Below are 17867 nucleotides of genomic sequence, written 5' to 3'. Positions count from 1 at the left end.
CGTTTTTTTTTATTGCTTAGTTGAGTGGACGAGCTCACAGCCCATCTAATGTTAAGTGGTTACTGGAGCCTATAGACATCTACAACGTAAATGCGCCACCCACCTTGAGATATAAGTTCTAAGGTTTCAGTACAGTTACACCGGCTGCCCCATCCTTCAAACCGAAACGCATTACTGCTCCACGGCGAAAATATGTGGAGTGGTGGTACCTACCCGTGCGGACTCACAAGAGGTCCTACTACCAGTAACGATGGTCAGCGTGACGGCATACGTAACCGGCGCTTCGACCGGTATGCTCATTTGATTACTACTAATATAAGGAGATAAGTTGAACTCTCTGACTCCTGTAGTACCACTAAAGAACGCAACGGTAGGCAGCGGCTTGGCTCTGCCCCTGGCATTGCTGAAGTCCATGGGCGACGGTAACCACTCACTATCAGGAGGGCCATATGCTCATCTACCTACAAGGGCAATAAATAAGTTACCTCTTCAAAAACTGAAGCTAGTACGCATTCGTCTAGAAAGTTTATATCAAACCAATTAATATTTTATCATTTTAACTTGAAAAGAAAACAGAACTTTTTCTCCTGAAAGTAATAAGCTGTTATACTGGAATAATTACTGAATATAAACTGATGTAATTACTGAAAAATCTTTTAAAAAAAGAATTGATTTCGCACGTTTGGAACACAAATTGATTTTCTTTATTGCCCTTGTAGACAGACGTGCATATGACATACCCGATAGTGAGTGGTTACCGTCGCCCATGGACCTCAGCAATGCCAGAGGCAGAGCCAAACCGCTGCTTACAGTTTGTTTCGTGATTCAAATTATCGTTATAATTTTATGTTATACAATAGTGAATTCTATAATGTATTATTTTTTTCTAAATAAGTTCCATGTTTGTGTCTCCAAATTTTATCCAGTTGTGTGAACCTAATAAAAAAAAGATATACATAATTTTACCCCGTTTACAGCTTAATTACAAAATAGCTATGTATCACAGGGTACTTACTACTACTATTTTTCAACTGAAAAATGTATACTACGAGAATGCCTAAAATATTTTGTATTGCTTATTCAGGCTTTATTACATATACAGGGTGTGAGACGTTGAAAGAAGAAAATAAATGTTTTGAATTATAATATTCTCTCATTGTCATTGTAATTGGCTATTCTAATTTTCAGCACGGAATTCATGAATTCTTCATGTTAAGAATAGGCTGATCTAGTGTACTCACCCGTCCAAGCAGATATTACGCCATACTACCCATAAACATGGATAATCCGGGATTAGGGTAGTAAGTTTTTGGGAAAGAGAAGGAGATTGACTACATCGAAACAGTACTTTTACGATTCCTATTTATTTTAACTGCTGTTGATGGGCAGATGAGCTCACAACCTGGTGTGATGAGTGGTTGTATCATGTCCGTTTAGCTCTTTAAGCCGGTGCGTAACGTAAGCTAAAAAGGTAACGCGTGACGTAATCATTTTGTAGGGTTGCAATACTGGCATATCAAGTCGCACTCAGGCGTTATAGGGCGTAGTCGGAATTTCCGAATACGCAGGTATCACCAGTTTGGTGGTCTTTTTGGTCTTCCTCTTCTCCCTCTTCTTCTCTGGAGGCACCGGAGTCCGACATATCCGGTCTGTTACCCCTCTCGACCGGTAAAGGGATTCCCCAGCGTAAAATAAAAAAAGTTGTCACCAGTGTGCTTAGTGCGAGTTTTTTTTAACTTCTCGATCGCGTAAATTGGAACAACGCCCCTAGCGGCAAACTAAGGGAAGCATTCAAATGTCAGTTACTTTTACGTGATCGAGAATTTAAAAAATAAAGACTTAGCACACTGATGTCTGTCGACAAGGTTCGCGCGTCGATTTAAAGTTGAACATAAAAATTAATATCTTCGAGAGTAAAATAGCAAACCGCAATTTTGCAATAAAGTAGGTAACAAAAAAATAAAACATAAAACTCATTCATTTTCATTGCTTTATTCTATCTCGTTGCTGGTAACTTTTATTTTATTTTGCCGTTTCCACCGATTGATCATTTTTGGCACAACTTTTGGCTTAATTAATTAATACGCTTATACATACAGAGCGCTTGAAAAGAAAAACGTAATTAAGAAACTTTGTCATGATCCAACATGAATGTGTAAAAGGTGTAATGCATGGTACTTAAGAAAAATAAACAAGATAATACCACCAAGTTGTGTTTTACGTTTTTCTTGTTCGGTTTACTGAATTTCGTGTTCGACTGTAAATTTGTACGTCTGGCGAAACTATCCGTTTCTTTTTGACACGATGATTTAGAAAGAGATGCTCGATCTGATTAACGGGAAAACCGACGTAACCCGAACACGAACACGAACGTTGAGGTTAATTGATAAACTCGTAAGACTCCGAGAAAAAAAAAGAGATAATTTTAACGCACGGAAAATGGTTCCCGTATCGAATCTTCCCCAGTAAGGTTCGTTTAGGCAACTATTTACTGTAACGCGGGATGAAAATTGTTTCTCGAAAGCCACGGAAGGTTTCGCCTGACCGAATTTTATGGAGAAAGGAATCAAAGTAATTTACAGATTACCGTCTTGGAATTTCAATTAAAAGAAATAAATAATAAATGTCGAATTTCATTTTAAGTTTCCTTACATTAGATAAATTGACTAAATTATTTACAAACATATTTAGAACATATTTAGAAGTAGTTTTTAAATATCTTGGAATATAACTTTTTTCGTTTGCCGAATAAATAATTCGCATCGAAGAATCGATCGCAAGGGGTGCCGACACGTATAAACAAAAATAAACGTGATCTTTGAAAACGTCTGACATATATATATATAACACGAACAATTTGTAATTAATTTTCAAAAGGAACAAACATCTCAGCTGCTTCATTGACATCGATATACATATATATACAAGAACAGTCAGAAATATATCATTTAAAAGAAATCATAGATCGTAGAGTAGATTTAACCCTTTGACTCCCTTGTAGGTCACCGGAGCCCTACGCGGCGCGCTGAAGTAATTACGTCGATTTCTGTTACTAAGCGCCTGGACTGCCTAAATTTGTCTTCTTTCGTATTTAATGTATCCATTTTAGTATTTTAGATTTCTTAAAAATAGATTTATTCTCAGTATCTTCAGGTCTGAAGAACGTCGTGGCCTAAGGGATAGGACGTCCGGTGCGTTCGTGTTGAGCGATGCACCGGTGTTCAAATCCCGCAGGCGGGTACATACCAATTTTTCTAGTGAAATACGTACTCACCAAATGTTCACGATTGACTTGATTGACGGTGAAGGAATAACATCGTGTAATAAAAATGAAATCCGCAAAATTATAATTTGCGTAATGACTGGTGGTAGGACCTCTTGTGAGTCCGCACCGGTAGGTAGGACTATCCTACCTATTTCTGCCGTGAAGCATCTGCATGCAGATGTCTATGGACTCCAGTAACCACTTAACAGCAGGTGGGCTGTGAGCTCGTCCACCCAACTAAGCAATAAAAAAACAAAAAGGTTCGTTTTTCCCGAGGTCTACTAGATATTTCGGGGCCTTGGTAACAGAAATTGACATAATTACTTCAGTCCACCACGTAGGGCACCGGTGACCTATATATCAGTCAAAGGGTTAACATTAGTTCGTGTTTAATTACAGCAATCTCTCTTAACAGCTTAATCAGAAACGAACGTTGATAGTACAATTATGGAGTTGATTTACAAATGGCAGTGCAATACGATTCATTGGTACTTCCCATTAAAGTACAAACTTTGGTCAAAGTGGTCTTCCACATCGCGGTTATTACTTTAAAATGTCTTTTGCCCTAATAGCGGACCACTATTAATCCTTAGAGTCGGACCGATCGACACTTCTCATTTCCACTCAGACCAGACAATATTAATACAACACTAACATTCTAATATTCTTATATTAAATTAATTATTGCTTCACATTTGGTCTGTCGTATTCTCGAGTAGAAGTTTCCCTCTTGTGTTCTCCTTCTCTCGTTTAGTTTAAGAGGAACCAAAGCCCCTCACTTAAATCGCTCTATCAGCAACAAGACTATGAGTACAGTTCTAAAAAACAGGAACACTAGTTCAACTAACGGGTCATCCGTCGTCGTATATAAAGGCATTCGATAGGATTCGTCCTGAGATCACGTTCTTAAAGATTAAGTACAAACTATTATTGCATGTTTAGAATTGCACTGTTGCGTTTTCGATTAGAATTTATCGACACATGAAGTCTCTCCGGCGCACATTATTGTCCATACACAGGGAACTTGCGAGGATAATCGCTGGGTGTCTAGGCCTGTTCAGGGGCTTGCAAACGAGCGACAAGGGTCTGTTTGACGCGAGTAAAGAATCGCTTGATGGTTCGCAGGCGAGGGCGCGGGGCGCGTCAGACGGGCGGGTCCATGTCGCGCTGTAAAGACGTTAGTCACGTATGGAACACCCACCCGGGGATCGGAGGTCACGCGTCCGGGACGCCGTGAATGTGGTGCTGGTAGTTGTGGTTCAGCTTGTTCGCGAACTCCTGCATTATATCCCTGAAGATGATCGAGTCGAGGTTCTCTCCTAGTATGTAGAGCAAATACCAGTCTCCCATCTTGCTCCTCCTCACTATGGTGTCGATATTGTCCCGCCTCACGAGTCGAAACCTCATTCGCATCATGTAGACGCGCATGCGCGGCGAGAAGATGATGATGATCCTGTAGATGAGCGTGATGAATGTAAGGAAGCCGAGGATGACGAACCAGAACCAGAGGAAGATGTAGATCTTCTCGTTGACCACGTTCAGGGGCAAGATGCAGAGCGCGTCGTGCCGCTCCACCTCGCCGGATGAACCGAATTTGTTGAAAAGCGTACACTTCACCATCCTGGAACCAAAAAACGACAAGTTGTTTAAACCTAGTCCAATAACTGCGGAAGCCGTTGACGAATGGGATGGTTTTTTTTTGCTTGGATGAGTGGACGAGCTCACAGCCCACCTGGTGTTAAGTGGTTACTGGAGCCCATAGACATCTACAACATATAAGCTGCCACACACCATGAGATATAAGTTCTAAGGTCTCAGTATAGTTACAACGGCTGCCCAACCCTTCAAACCGAAACGCATTACAGCTTCACGAAAGAAATAGGCAGGCTAGTGTTACCTACTCGCGCGGATCTACAAGGTTTCCTACCACCAGTAAAAACTGAGCCCGGAAACTAAGACAATTATGTAACAGACAAACAGTCGACTACTTAATATATTTATAATCTATTTCATATGTATTATTAGGAAATCTCACAGGGTATACTTTTCCTACTCATTTTTCAGTGCACGCAATGTAAAACAATAAATTTCGAGGTCAACGACCTCAGAAACGGGCAGAAAATAATTTTTGAGCAGGCACAGGTTTGTATTACTCATAAATTACCGTCTTTTTGACACGGTAGACACACCTGATTGTACTGTTTTGTTGTATATATTGATACATCGATTCTGTCTGTAGTTAGTACAAGAGCCATGTCGCAGTGGTTCATTGAGGCCGTTTTCCATTTACAGCACAAGAGCGCATTATGCGGCATAATGCTCAACTAAGCTTCAGCATAATTCGGCATTGTGCGTCACTGAGTCGCATTATGCTCTGTAATTGGAAAACTACCATTAAGTAATGGTTAATTACAGAGCATAATGCGACTCAGTGACGCACAATGGCGAATTATGCTGAAGCTTAGTTGAGCATTATGCCGCATAATGCGCTCTTGTGCTGTAAATGGAAAACGGCCTGAGTGTTCGCGATTAAGTCGCTTGATTAAATATTTGTCTCTGTAAGTTCTTTTTAATAATTATTAAACACCAAATCTTTATTTATCAAAAGTAAGTACTACAGGATAAGTGGTAAACTATTGTTATACGAGTAGTTTTATTTTTCGGAAGTCCCGCTTAAAATTGTGAAAGCGCCTCATTCGAGAATGCAATTAGTAGTAGTTTTATTTTTCTAACTGGAAAGGCAAAGGTGTCATGCCATACTGCCTAATCTTTTATATATTTTTTTATATGAAAAATTATAATATTATGAAATGAAATGAAGTTGATTAATGCGAAACATGATATGAAATTAAATGAGATGAGATGATATGGGATGAAATTTAATCTCAATAAAATGGTGGTAATTTACTGAGACTTTTTCAGTAGACTTTTTCTAGGATCCCGAAAAGTTATGTTCAGCGGCTTTGTTTTATTTCCCCACATTTGTGCACTTTCACAGATACAAACAGTTAATAAAACACCTTTAATACGCATTTAAACCCGAAGAAACACTAAATAGACAAAATAAAATAAATCACACAACTTCACTCCTCGCGTTTTCGCGTCGAGAATGCAATGATATGAAAGTAAAAACGTTGATAAAATTATGAATTCTAGTTTTTAAAAAAAACAATATTGTTGTTAGCATTGTCAGTGCAATTTTAATATGTTGCTCACTTAATTAAGATTTGTTGAGGGTATTTCCTTTACGAAAGGTAATAGGCACAGACAGTTGAAACTGACCTTGGAAATATGTATATCATGGGGTCGATCCGTATCTCCTGGTCGGACTCCATGTACTTGATCACCTTCAGCCCGAAGGTCATAAACTCTCCGTCGAAGAACCTGTTCATCAAGAACATTTGCCCTGGAATGAAAAACAAAACTTTTATCATTGCGAAATGTGGAAGATCTCAAAGATATAATATATTTTGCGGATTTATGTTTTAAAGATTTATACTTTTACAATTTTTTTTAAATATTTATGTATCTGCGAATGGATCGCATGTAATGAATAAATACGATAATTATAAACTATTATAAAGTTTTGTAATTCATTTAAATTATTACTGGCTATTGACCACAAGATACGAGTATGCTAACTTCGAGCTCGAACTTATGACTACTTTTCTGTTACTATGTTTCTTAAACAACTGCCTTCATTAAGGCATTATACTTATTATCCTCGTGCCTTTTTTAATCTATATTTAGATCATAGATTAAACATAATAATAAAAAACGATTTCCCGCCATATGTATTTGTTGTTCGGAAGGATAATTCAAAATGAGAAAATAACCTTCATAAGATATCATTTGCTTCTTTAAATAAAGTGGTTAATGAAATATTAATATCCCATTGTAATATACAACGACTGATGTCGATTTTTCAACTATTATTGCGAATCGGTAATGACTTTATCATTTGAAACCTAATTCCGGAACGTAAGCGTTTTTTTTTGTGTACAGTGGTAAAATATTTTTTTTTTTGTCAATTCCCTTAGCTCGTGGATAGCATCGCAAGTTAAACATGTTCTAGAACTAAAATATTAGCTGTGGCCATCTGTCGCGACGCGTGGCGCTCTGAATTACAAATTAGTTGCACCTTGAGAGCTCGCAATGTTCAAATAAAAAAAATAAAAAAATAAAAAAATATACAAAATTATTCATTGAGGATGACTAGATGATTTTTTTGTTTCTTTCTTTGATTCCGGGTTTTATTCTTTCATTTTCTATAAATTTTAAAGTTTCGGAATATTCCCGGTTTGCGTAGGCGTTTGTAAGTGCGAATTGTAAAATTAACGCGAAAATATAAGTTTATCAATCGATTAATTGTAAGGTAGATTAAAAAATTTGCTACAGAACAGCCATCGCCTTCTTCTAACTATGTAATACTGTCTCCATATCGACGCTTGAAAGGCAAACGTGACTAAGCGACAATGCGTGAACTTTACAGTAGACTAATTTGAAGTTTAAATACCTGAAAAAAAATCTATTTTAACGAATCTAGCTGTAGGGTTGAAGTGATTTTAATAGACCTAGAAATATATTTTTTTTGCGCATCGAATATGGTTATTGCCTATCATTTATGTACAAAGCAGTTATTGTCACTTAGTCACGTTTGCCTTTCAAGCGTCGATATATAAACAAGCTGAGAAAACCTGACGATCGCGAGCTCTTAGTCTAGTCCAAGCGCGCATCGAAGCAGCTACCGTTGTAAATCATAACATATTGAATTAAAACCAATATAAAAATAAGCTATTTCAGCAAAACACCAGTTTTTATATGAAGGGTCCGTCCGAGCTGTCGTCAACGCGTGCACGAAATGCACAATAAAAACGTTGCTGACGGAAGTTTTTTTTTGTTTCAGGAGCCAAAACAGAGGAGGGGATTAGTATTTTATTAAAACTTTACGATGGTTTAATGTTTTGCTGTGTTTTTAGTTTTGTCTTTTATTAGCCAGAGTATGAGCAGTTAAAAGAACAGACCTGCCTGCTTTTGGCGCGAAGCATGCGATTAGAACAGCTACAGTAATACAGACGAGAATTCGCCTCCGTAAAACAAGGTGAGTGTGCCGAACCGGCGAAGTCCTGTCTTTTATTACGGTAACCACCAAATACCAGGTTGGTCATAAGCTTGGCTATTAATTGGCAAAGAGAATGGCTTGTTTATCATGCTAGTGACCTCTGTAGCGGTTTCTATTAACTATATCATAGTATGTTTTTACATTTAGAAAATACTGACAAAGTAAGCTCTATGGTTATGCAACTTATTTAAAAAAAATCTTGATTCAGAAGAGTGTAGCGTTTTGAATGATGCCGAGTATCTCTTGCAACATAGTGCCAGAACTTCATGTTGGATAAAAAAAGATAATAATTACCTATAACATTGACAAGGGCAAGCGCCTCGCACAGGTAGTACCTGTAGGCCCACCAGTTGTGGTACCTCAGGTTCTCCCACAGATAGTCCAGGATTAGTTTCTTTTTTGTCTTCTTCTCTATCTCCGTGCAGACTGCGACATCTAGGTCCATCATGAGGGCGCGGATCTTGCCGCCCTCCCAAGATTTCCACAGCCACCGCGGGGCGTAGAACAGCATTGCCTGAAATTGTTTATTAGTTTATTTTTAACCGGATTGCCTTGATTAAACTACGAGTTTTTATGTATTTATTGCCTAGACGAGCTCACGGCCAACCTGGTCTTAAGTGGTTACTGGAGCCTATAGACATCTACAATGTAAATGCGCCATCCACCTTGAGATATGAATTCTAAGGTCTCAGTATAGACTATAGTTAGGACGGCTGCCCGATCCTTCAAACCGAAACGCATTACTGCTTCAGGGCAGTAATAGGCAGGGTGGCGGTACCTACCCGTGCGGACTCATACGACGTCTTCCCACCAGAAATTATGCGGCTTTGATTTTTACTACACGATGTTGTTCCTTTACCGTGGAAGTCAATCGTGAACATTTGTTAAGTACGTATTTCATTGGAAAAATTGGTGCCTGCCCGTGGGATTCGAACACTGATGCATCGCGCGAGATATGAATGCACCGGACGTCTTATCCTTTAGGCCACGTGGTAATTATGAGCGCTTTAAACAGAAACTCATTACAGCTTCACGGTAGGGTGTTGGTACTTACTTAAGCGGGCTTCCAACACCCTGCCATCAGCATTTGTGACATACTTGAGAAACACTGACTTATTTTGGAAATATTAGCAGGACTGGCAGCTGACACACAATCATTTGTGTCAGTTGAAACTAACCCATAAGTTGACGCAACTAAACGCCTCGTCAGCGTAGTGAGTACAACGCCTGACGATAAATTTTCGAAGCGAGACGGTTCACAATCTGTTCTAGTTGCTTTCGTCGGCGGCTCTAAGCGCTGGTGCGCTGACAGAAATAATAACGTGCGATTGACGGCTTTATAGACGTTTTTTGTGGCCGCACCGATCTAGATTTACATTCTATTTTCGATTGCATTTCACTACCATCAATGTTGTTAGCGTTTTATGCACGTGGTACCCGGTATAAGCGGAGCCCGCAACGTTTTTGCATGGACGACTTCTTTTGTAGTTTAGATTTTATTTGTTTATTTTTTTTTTATTTTTATTACTATTAAGATTATAAAAATTAAAATTAAAATAACATATAAAACGACTGAAGCTATATAGTAGATGTCACAAGTTAATAAAAAAGTAGTTTAAAAAAACTAACAAAATACGCTATTATAGAAAATCTAAATAAAAAAATAGAAAATAAATTTTAATACATTTAAATTAAAAATAGTGCAAAATGATTTTATTGTAAAAAAGCGTGGGGTGCTTTTCAGGATATTATCAAAATAACCCTTCTGCTCATATCTGTTCATAAAATATTTATAGCTACTGATACCATGCACCCCACGATTTTTTTACAATAAAATCATTATTTAATTTTCTTACACTATTTTTAATTCAAATTTATCAAAATTTATTTTGTATTTTTTAGTTGGATTTTCTATAAAAGCGCATTTTGTTAGTTTTTTTAAACTATTATTTATTTTTCATTTTTTAGATGAATTTAAATTCTTTCAATTTTTTTTATATTGAATTGTCATAAGTCTTTGATAAGTATACCAAATTTCGAGTTAATCCGATGTGTTGAAGGGGATCAAAATCATGTTCAAAGATTCCGTTACATACTAACATACATACGTCTGAAGCTAATAAAAGCGTATTCAAAATACTCGTATATGGTTGACATTATTTGCCTGCATTTAGAATATTCGCGAAGCTACACCGGTCTTTCCATTTTCTTAATCTAGCACTTGTGGCCGCATCTACACTTCGCCTATCGGAATAATTATTTTACGAGTAATATAGCTGACACTTTAGTGTAGCAATTCCTCGCATAACGACCCTTACCTATATTAGATTTCTTTTTTATTGTTTTTTATTTTCAAATTCTCAGTCGTACATGGAAACCAGATTTGTATACGTAATTAAAGAAAAAAAACTCTTTAACAGTAATTGTTTTGATATTGTAATTAATTACATACAATTGTAAACGTAATTTTAATTAACTCTACCACTCGCGACAAATAACGGTAGGCTGCGGCTTCACTCTTGCTTAGATGGGCGGACGAGCTCACAGCCCACCTGGTGTTAAGTGGTTAGTGGAGCCCTTAGACACATGCAACGTAAATGCGCCACCCACCTTGAGATATAAGTTCTAAGATCTCAGTATTGTTACAACGGCTGTCCCACCCTTCAAATCGAAACCCATTACTGCTTCACGGCAGAAATAGGCAGGATGGTGGTACCTACTCGCGCGGCCTTATAAGAGGTCCTACCACCAGTAAGCCCTTGTGCCTCTGGCATAACACTAGGCAGCGACATGGCTCTGCCTCTGGCATTGCTGAAGTCCATGACGGTAACCACTCACCATCAGGCGGCCGTATGCTCGTCTGCCTACGCGGGTAATCTATCTTCTATCTCTATATATAGAAAGGAATTGCTGTTCGTTAGTCTCGCTAAAACTCGTGAACGGCTGAACCGATTTGGCTAATTTTGGTCTTGAATTATTTATGGAGGTCCAGAGAAGGTTTAAAAGGTTAGATAAATATGAAAATGTTCGGAATTATATAAAAACAAAAAACAAAAGTTTTCCCCTTGATGTATCTCCCATCGGACGGATTCCTTTTGTTTGTTTTAAGTTTATTTTATACAAAAGTTTAGGTATTTTGTTTATCGATTGGGGCACTACGAAGTCTGCCGGGTCAGCTAGTAAAAAATAAAAAAAGTAATCATATTTTCAATATTCGTATACTACAATGCTGTATATATCAAGTAATTTTATAGCTTCCTACTATTTTTACATCCAAACATGAGGCAAGCGATGACAAGAATTCTTCGCGTGCGGTCCCTCTCGGACGAGGCCGTTTCTCGGGGTGGGGTGGCGCTGGCGGTGTCTCTTGACATCGCCAACGCATTTAACACTCTGCCCTGGACCGTGATAGGGGGGGCACTGGAGAGGCATGGAGTGCCCCTCTACCTCCGCCGGCTGGTTGGGTCCTATTTGGGGGCCAGGTCGGTCGTATGTACCGGGTACGGTGGGACCCTTCATCGTTTTCCGGTCGTGCGTGGTGTTCCACAGGGGTCGGTTCTCGGCCCCCTCTTGTGGAATATCGGGTACGACTGGGTGCTGAGGGGCGCCCTCCTCCCGGGCCTCCGCGTTATTTGTTACGCGGACGACACGTTGGTCGTGGCCCAGGGGGATGATTTTAGGGAGTCTGCCCGTCTCGCCACAGCGGGAGTGGCCCTCGTCGTCGGAAGGATAAGGAGGCTGGGTCTCGACGTGGCGCTCAGTAAATCCGAGGCTCTGTGGTTTCACGGGCCGCGGAGGGCGCCACCAGTTGACACCCACATCGTGGTTGGAGGCGTCCGGATAGGGGTCGGGGTGCAGTTGAAGTACCTTGGCCTCGTGTTGGACAGCCGGTGGGCTTTTCGTGCTCACTTTGCGGAGCTGGTCCCCCGATTGATGGGGACGGCCGGTTCTTTGAGCCGGCTGCTCCCGAATATTGGGGGACCGGATCAGGTTGTGCGCCGCCTCTACGCGGGGGTGGTGCGATCGATGGCCCTGTACGGTGCACCTGTGTGGGCTGAGCCGCGCAACCGGGCCACTATGGCTCGGTTCCTGCGCCGGCCGCAGCGCAGCGTTGCCATCAGGGTCATTCGCGGATATCGCACCGTCTCCTTCGAGGCGGCGTGTGTTTTGGCGGGGACGCCGCCATGGGAGCTGGAGGCGGAGTCGCTCGCTGCCGACTATCGGTGGCGCAGCGAGCTTCGTGCTCGGGGCGTGGCGCGTGTCCCCGAAAGTGAGCTGCGGGCGCGGAAGGCCCATTCTCGGCGGTCCGTGCTCGAGTCGTGGTCGAGGCGATTGGCCAACCCCACGTGGGGGCTACGGACCGTCGAGGCGGTTTACCCGGTCTTTGATGACTGGGTGAATCGTGGCGAGGGACGTCTCACCTTTCGTCTGGTGCAGGTGCTGACCGGGCACGGATGCTTCGGGAAGTACCTGCGCCGGATAGGGGCTGAGCCGACGACGAGGTGTCACCATTGTGGACACGACCTGGACACGGCGGAGCATACGCTCGCTGTCTGCCCCGCTTGGGAGGTGCAGCGCCGTGTCCTGGTCGCAAAGATAGGACCTGACTTGTCGCTGCCTGGCGTCGTGGCGTCGATGCTTGGCAGCGATGAGTCATGGAAGGCTATGCTTGACTTCTGCGAGTGCACCATCTCGCAGAAGGAGGCGGCGGGGCGAGTGAGGGAAAGCTCTCCTCACTACGCAGAAACCCGCCGCCGCCGAGCAGGGGGTCGGGACCGGGGTCGTATCCGTGACCTGGCCCCCTAAGAGCTAGGGGTCCCACCCGTTTTGTGCGGGGAGGGACCCAGACGAGGGGTGGCGTGCTCTGCACGCTCACCCGCAATAGGAAGCCGGGTGATGGTAGACCGCGTTCCCCCGACCGCTCTGGGGGAAGGTGTAACGCGGCGCCATCAAAGCGGGCTCTCGGCCCGCTGAACGAGGGAACCGGTGGTCGTGTCGCTGGCGGCCACCGGTCCGGCGTCCGTGGGACGGTGGGATGGATGTAATGTGCTCTGCGTCAACCCTGTCCCGCCGTTTCAATAGCCCCGACTGGGCTCCGGCCCGGTCCGAGGTAGGGCGCCGGTTGTGAGCGGCAGGAGTTTTTAATGAGGTTCAACTCCCACATACCCCACCTGCCGCGCGGGTGGGGATCCGGCGATTTTCTCCTGTGGAAAAAAAAAAAAAAAAGCGATGACAAGAAGTCCCAATGTTTCACAGACGAGCAGGTCTACTCGCTCGCGTGTGACGCACGATAAGATATCGTTCAACCAAGAATACGTCGCTTGCAAATGTGTTCGGAAAAAAAATGATATTTTGTTTGTCAGACATACCCGACGGGGTTTTGCTGCAAAGATGTTTTTGTTTTCACGTTCGACATTTATGTACCTTGCGATTTGGTGAGGCATTCTTTTCAATCACTGCCTGGGTACGAAATTCTAGCCTCCCTACCATAAGTAGTCTTAAGATCTTGACCTAAAAACTATTTTTAAAGCTTCAGAGAGTAGATGAAATTCGTTGTTACATTTGGTTTATATATCTTTAGACAAGACTAGGTGTAATCCGGCTCAGAAATCTTTTTTTCTACGTATCTGCTGGTAGTCTAAAGGGATATTGCAGCTACGCTCGGACGTGTAGGTGAACTTACGGGCTCAACCTGAGAGAATTTGCTAACACTAGCAAGAGCAGTGCTTCGCAGAATCTACCACGGGATCGGAAACGCGACCCACTAAGAAGATCCGGTGAGAAACTAAGTGGGCTAAATACTCTCACAGCACACTTAATATCTAAGCGTAGGATCAGGTTTTTTTTTTATTGCTTAGATGGGTGAACGAGCTCACAGCCCACCTGGTATTAAGTTGTTACCGGAGCCCATAGACATCCACTACGTAAATGCGCCACCCACCTTGAGATATAAGTTCTAAGGTCTCAAGTATAGTTACAACGGCTGTCCCCACCCTTCAAACCGAAACGCATTACTGCTTCACGGCAGAAATAGGCAGGTATGGACTGGTCACTGGACAGGTGAAGTCAGAGAATAAAATGAAGTCATTACCAAGTGAGGTGGTCTCATAGCGACATTCGATATTCTCACTCGTTCGAATTCGGGCAACTGCAAGTGTAACTTTGCCGCATCTCTAATGCATTACCGCGTCTATATGTGGACCACTTACAAGCGTCGGTTCACGAGTACGATTGCAAAATTGCGTGTTATTTTAGTGTTGCAATAAACATACAAGTCAAGGGCTCGATTTACGTGTTAATTTACGTACCCGATTCGTAATTCGCAGCTACGCAAACAATAATTTCTAATTATCGATTAGTTTTCCGTTAAAATCGATTTTGTTTTTGTGCTTTGAAACACAAAAAAAAAACATTTTTTTCGTTTTGCTGATGGCAAAACTGAGAAAAAAATTTAGACTTGGTTTTTGTAAAATCATTGAGAGGTCAATGAGAGATGGCCGACAGTAAGCACTCACCATCTGGGGAGCCGTATAATCGCCTGCCTACGAGAACAATAAAAGGAAAATATATATTCTTGTTGGACTCTTCAAGGAATGGTTTTTATTTTTTTTATTGAAGGATTACTAGTAGCCCGGAGGCCTTTCCAGTTTCACCAAAACAGGACAAGGATGAAAGGAATGGTGCGTGGTGGATATTTGTTTGCATGACTCATGCTAGTATCACTGAATTTCTATGTAGCTCTACCATAATAAGAACTTGAAATTTAAACATAGATTTTTCCCGCTTGAAAAAAAAACATCAAGCCTTAGTGCTGATGATCGCTAACAAGAATCATTAATAATGAAGTCGCTCAGAGCAAAACTAGAATCATGATTTGTATTTCCCAATTAACTTCCATGTTTGATTAAAAAGATCTATAGTAACTGACAATCAAAGCTCGAAAACTAATCAAATTCAAATCCAACTGTCTTGTTCGAAATTCGAATATCGAACGCATCGATCATCCGCGTTCCGTTTTACGCTGCGCGCCCATCGACAGCGACGCTGATTTATCCTCTGCAACACAATGCGAGTGTGCTAACTCATTTACCCTTAGTTTTTTTTTTTACGTTTTTGACAATCATACTTTTTATTTGTGTTACATACATCACGAAACACATTGTTGATAGCCAGCAATAAAAATGTGTGCAGTTAGAAAAAAAAAAAAATTAAGTTCTTTTTATTGCACATCCGGGTGCTAAGCTAAGCTAGTGCTTATAGCCCATCTGTCTATAGACATCACATCTCAATTGCGTACACTTTTATTACAATTTTTTTCGGGTTCATTTTTCTTATACGATGTTATTTCCTTCATCGTGGAAGTCATTGTCGAACCTGAGTTAAATACGTATTTCATTCGAAAAACCAATATCTGTTTGCGGGATTCGAACTTAAGCACGGTTGCATCACTGATACTAGTACCTACACCGGGCGTTATATCCTGTGGACCATGACGACTTCAAAATGAAATTTGAAATTCTATTTATTTTTATTGCTTAGATGGGTGGACGAGCTCACAGCCCACCGGAGCCCATAGACATCTACAACGTAAATGCGCCATCCACCTTGAGATATAAGTTCTAAGGTCTCAAGTATAGTAACAACGGCTGCCCCACCCTTCAAACCGAAACGCATTACTGCTTCACGGCAGAAATAGGCAGAGTGGTGGAACCTACCCGCGCAGACCCCCAAGAGGTCCTACCACCAGTGCAAGAGGTCCTAGAGAATTTCTAATGTTCTAAGGTACCTACCTCCTTACCTCATTCGATAATATAGAATACAAAAAGAACAAAACTTTAGAAATAGGTACATACTTTAAAATATTATGAAAGATATTCGTGGTATGAATTGCAAGTATCTTATTGTCTAAATGGGAACAAATCACGCACGGATTCTCTGTGTTATGAGAGACTGATATACATATATAATAGATAATAAACACCCAGCCAAAAGCAAAGAAACCTGCTCATGCTGCGAACGTTTGCCCGAAGTGAATCGAACCCACGACCCACGGTGCAACAGTCAGGGCCGCTAACTACATCACCACCGAGTCAGTAAAATCTTCTCACGTTCAATTGTTTTCATTAATATCAACCCGAAACAGTTCAAACAATGACTGAATACAAATTCACACGCAACAGAACTTCATTCTACTCAAAAGTAATACCAACCTGAAAATAAAACTGAACTGCCAACAATCCGAAGCCTAAACCAAAATATTAAGACATCAATTCACAAAACGCTTTTTTGTTTTTCATAAACAAGAAAATACAATATGAATTTCGACCCCGATACGATTTAACGGTAATTATAAACATAAGCCGATAATAAAACAATGAAAATAACGTAAACAAATCGTTTGAAATAAACAGCGGAGGTTTCAGCAGACGTGACGTGGAACCAGAGATAAAATATGCGATCATTATTTTTAAGATCATCTTGCGACTTAGTAACATTAACTTTTAGACTAACATTTCGATTTGACTAACGAGTTCGCAACCCATCTGACACTAAATGAGCATCGGAGCTTTTCACAATACGAGCGCCTCCAAAAGCTGCCTTAGATGTAAGATCTTTATTCAAACAGCACATTTTCTTACTGTATACAATTAAATGTTTGAAAGCATCTAAACCATCGACAACGTGTACAGAAAGTTAAAAATAGTTCACAAAGTTATAACGGTGATTATAAAATATATGACTTCACTATAATATAATTGACAGGCATTAGAGAATTTTGTTTATCTAACATGAAGTCAAATATCTTTGCTATTTGTAAGTATTAATTTCTTGTTTACATTCATTCATAAGGTCGATAGTGTTGAATGAGTAGTATTACAGATGTCCAAAGTCGTTCCAAGGAATCGTTGTATCATCGAACCCCAAGTCTTGGGACTTTGGGGTGATTTGTGAAGAGTTGTACCTAATCATTAAGCGTCCGCCTTAGTCGAATGTCCGTACTCCCATTAACATCGTTATAACGAACGAGCGGCTGCGTTATAACGAGCTAAATTCGTTGTCGCAAAGTAAAATACGTTTCCGCTTGCAACTATTTAACGTTGTTTTATAACATGGCAACATTCTAGTTGAGCTGATTTACCATGCAATTTGCTGTGTAATTTACGTGTGTCTGCCTCCGTGGTGCGTTTCGTGAAATATTCAAACGCGTTTTAAAATTATTGTTTTGTTTTGCACAATTTTAAGTATCTATATATTAATACGTGAAGCAAAAACTTTGTATCCCTTTTTACGAAAATTGCGCGGACGGAGGAGTATGAAATTTTCCACACTTATAGAGAATATAGAGAAGAAGCACAATGCTAATATTTTTTTAAATAATGCATAAAACATACATTAAATCTATAAAGAAAACGTTACGCACACTACATACCATGTATTTGACGCACACACGCATGCATACTATTTATTGTCAAACTTTTG

General features: G+C 40.8%; 1 protein-coding gene across 6 annotated transcripts in view; it reads right to left on the bottom strand.

Moving 5' to 3' along the window:
• Positions 1 to 1976: 1976 nt before the first annotated feature.
• shakB (Innexin family member shaking B) overlaps positions 1977 to 17867 on the bottom strand; it is an 80841-nt gene continuing 64950 nt past the window's right edge. For 5 of the 6 annotated variants that reach the window (XM_089733458.1, XM_028173815.2, XM_028173816.2 and 2 more), the window contains exons 3-5: positions 8682 to 8901; positions 6548 to 6671; positions 4334 to 4886 (exon numbers count right to left, since the gene is read on the bottom strand). In XM_089733458.1, the coding sequence (XP_089589584.1) occupies positions 4481 to 4886; positions 6548 to 6671; positions 8682 to 8901 (750 nt within the window). In that variant the 3' untranslated portion in view covers positions 4334 to 4480. Of the gene's footprint in view, positions 4887 to 6547; positions 6672 to 8681; positions 8902 to 17867 lie in introns of all 6 variants that reach the window. The other variant, XM_089733459.1, reaches the window with a different exon arrangement.

Source organism: Bombyx mandarina, chromosome 15, assembly GCF_030267445.1.
Source record: "Bombyx mandarina strain Sakado chromosome 15, ASM3026744v2".
Lineage (NCBI taxonomy): Eukaryota > Metazoa > Arthropoda > Insecta > Lepidoptera > Bombycidae > Bombyx > Bombyx mandarina.
This window is presented reverse-complemented; position numbering and strand designations above follow the sequence as displayed.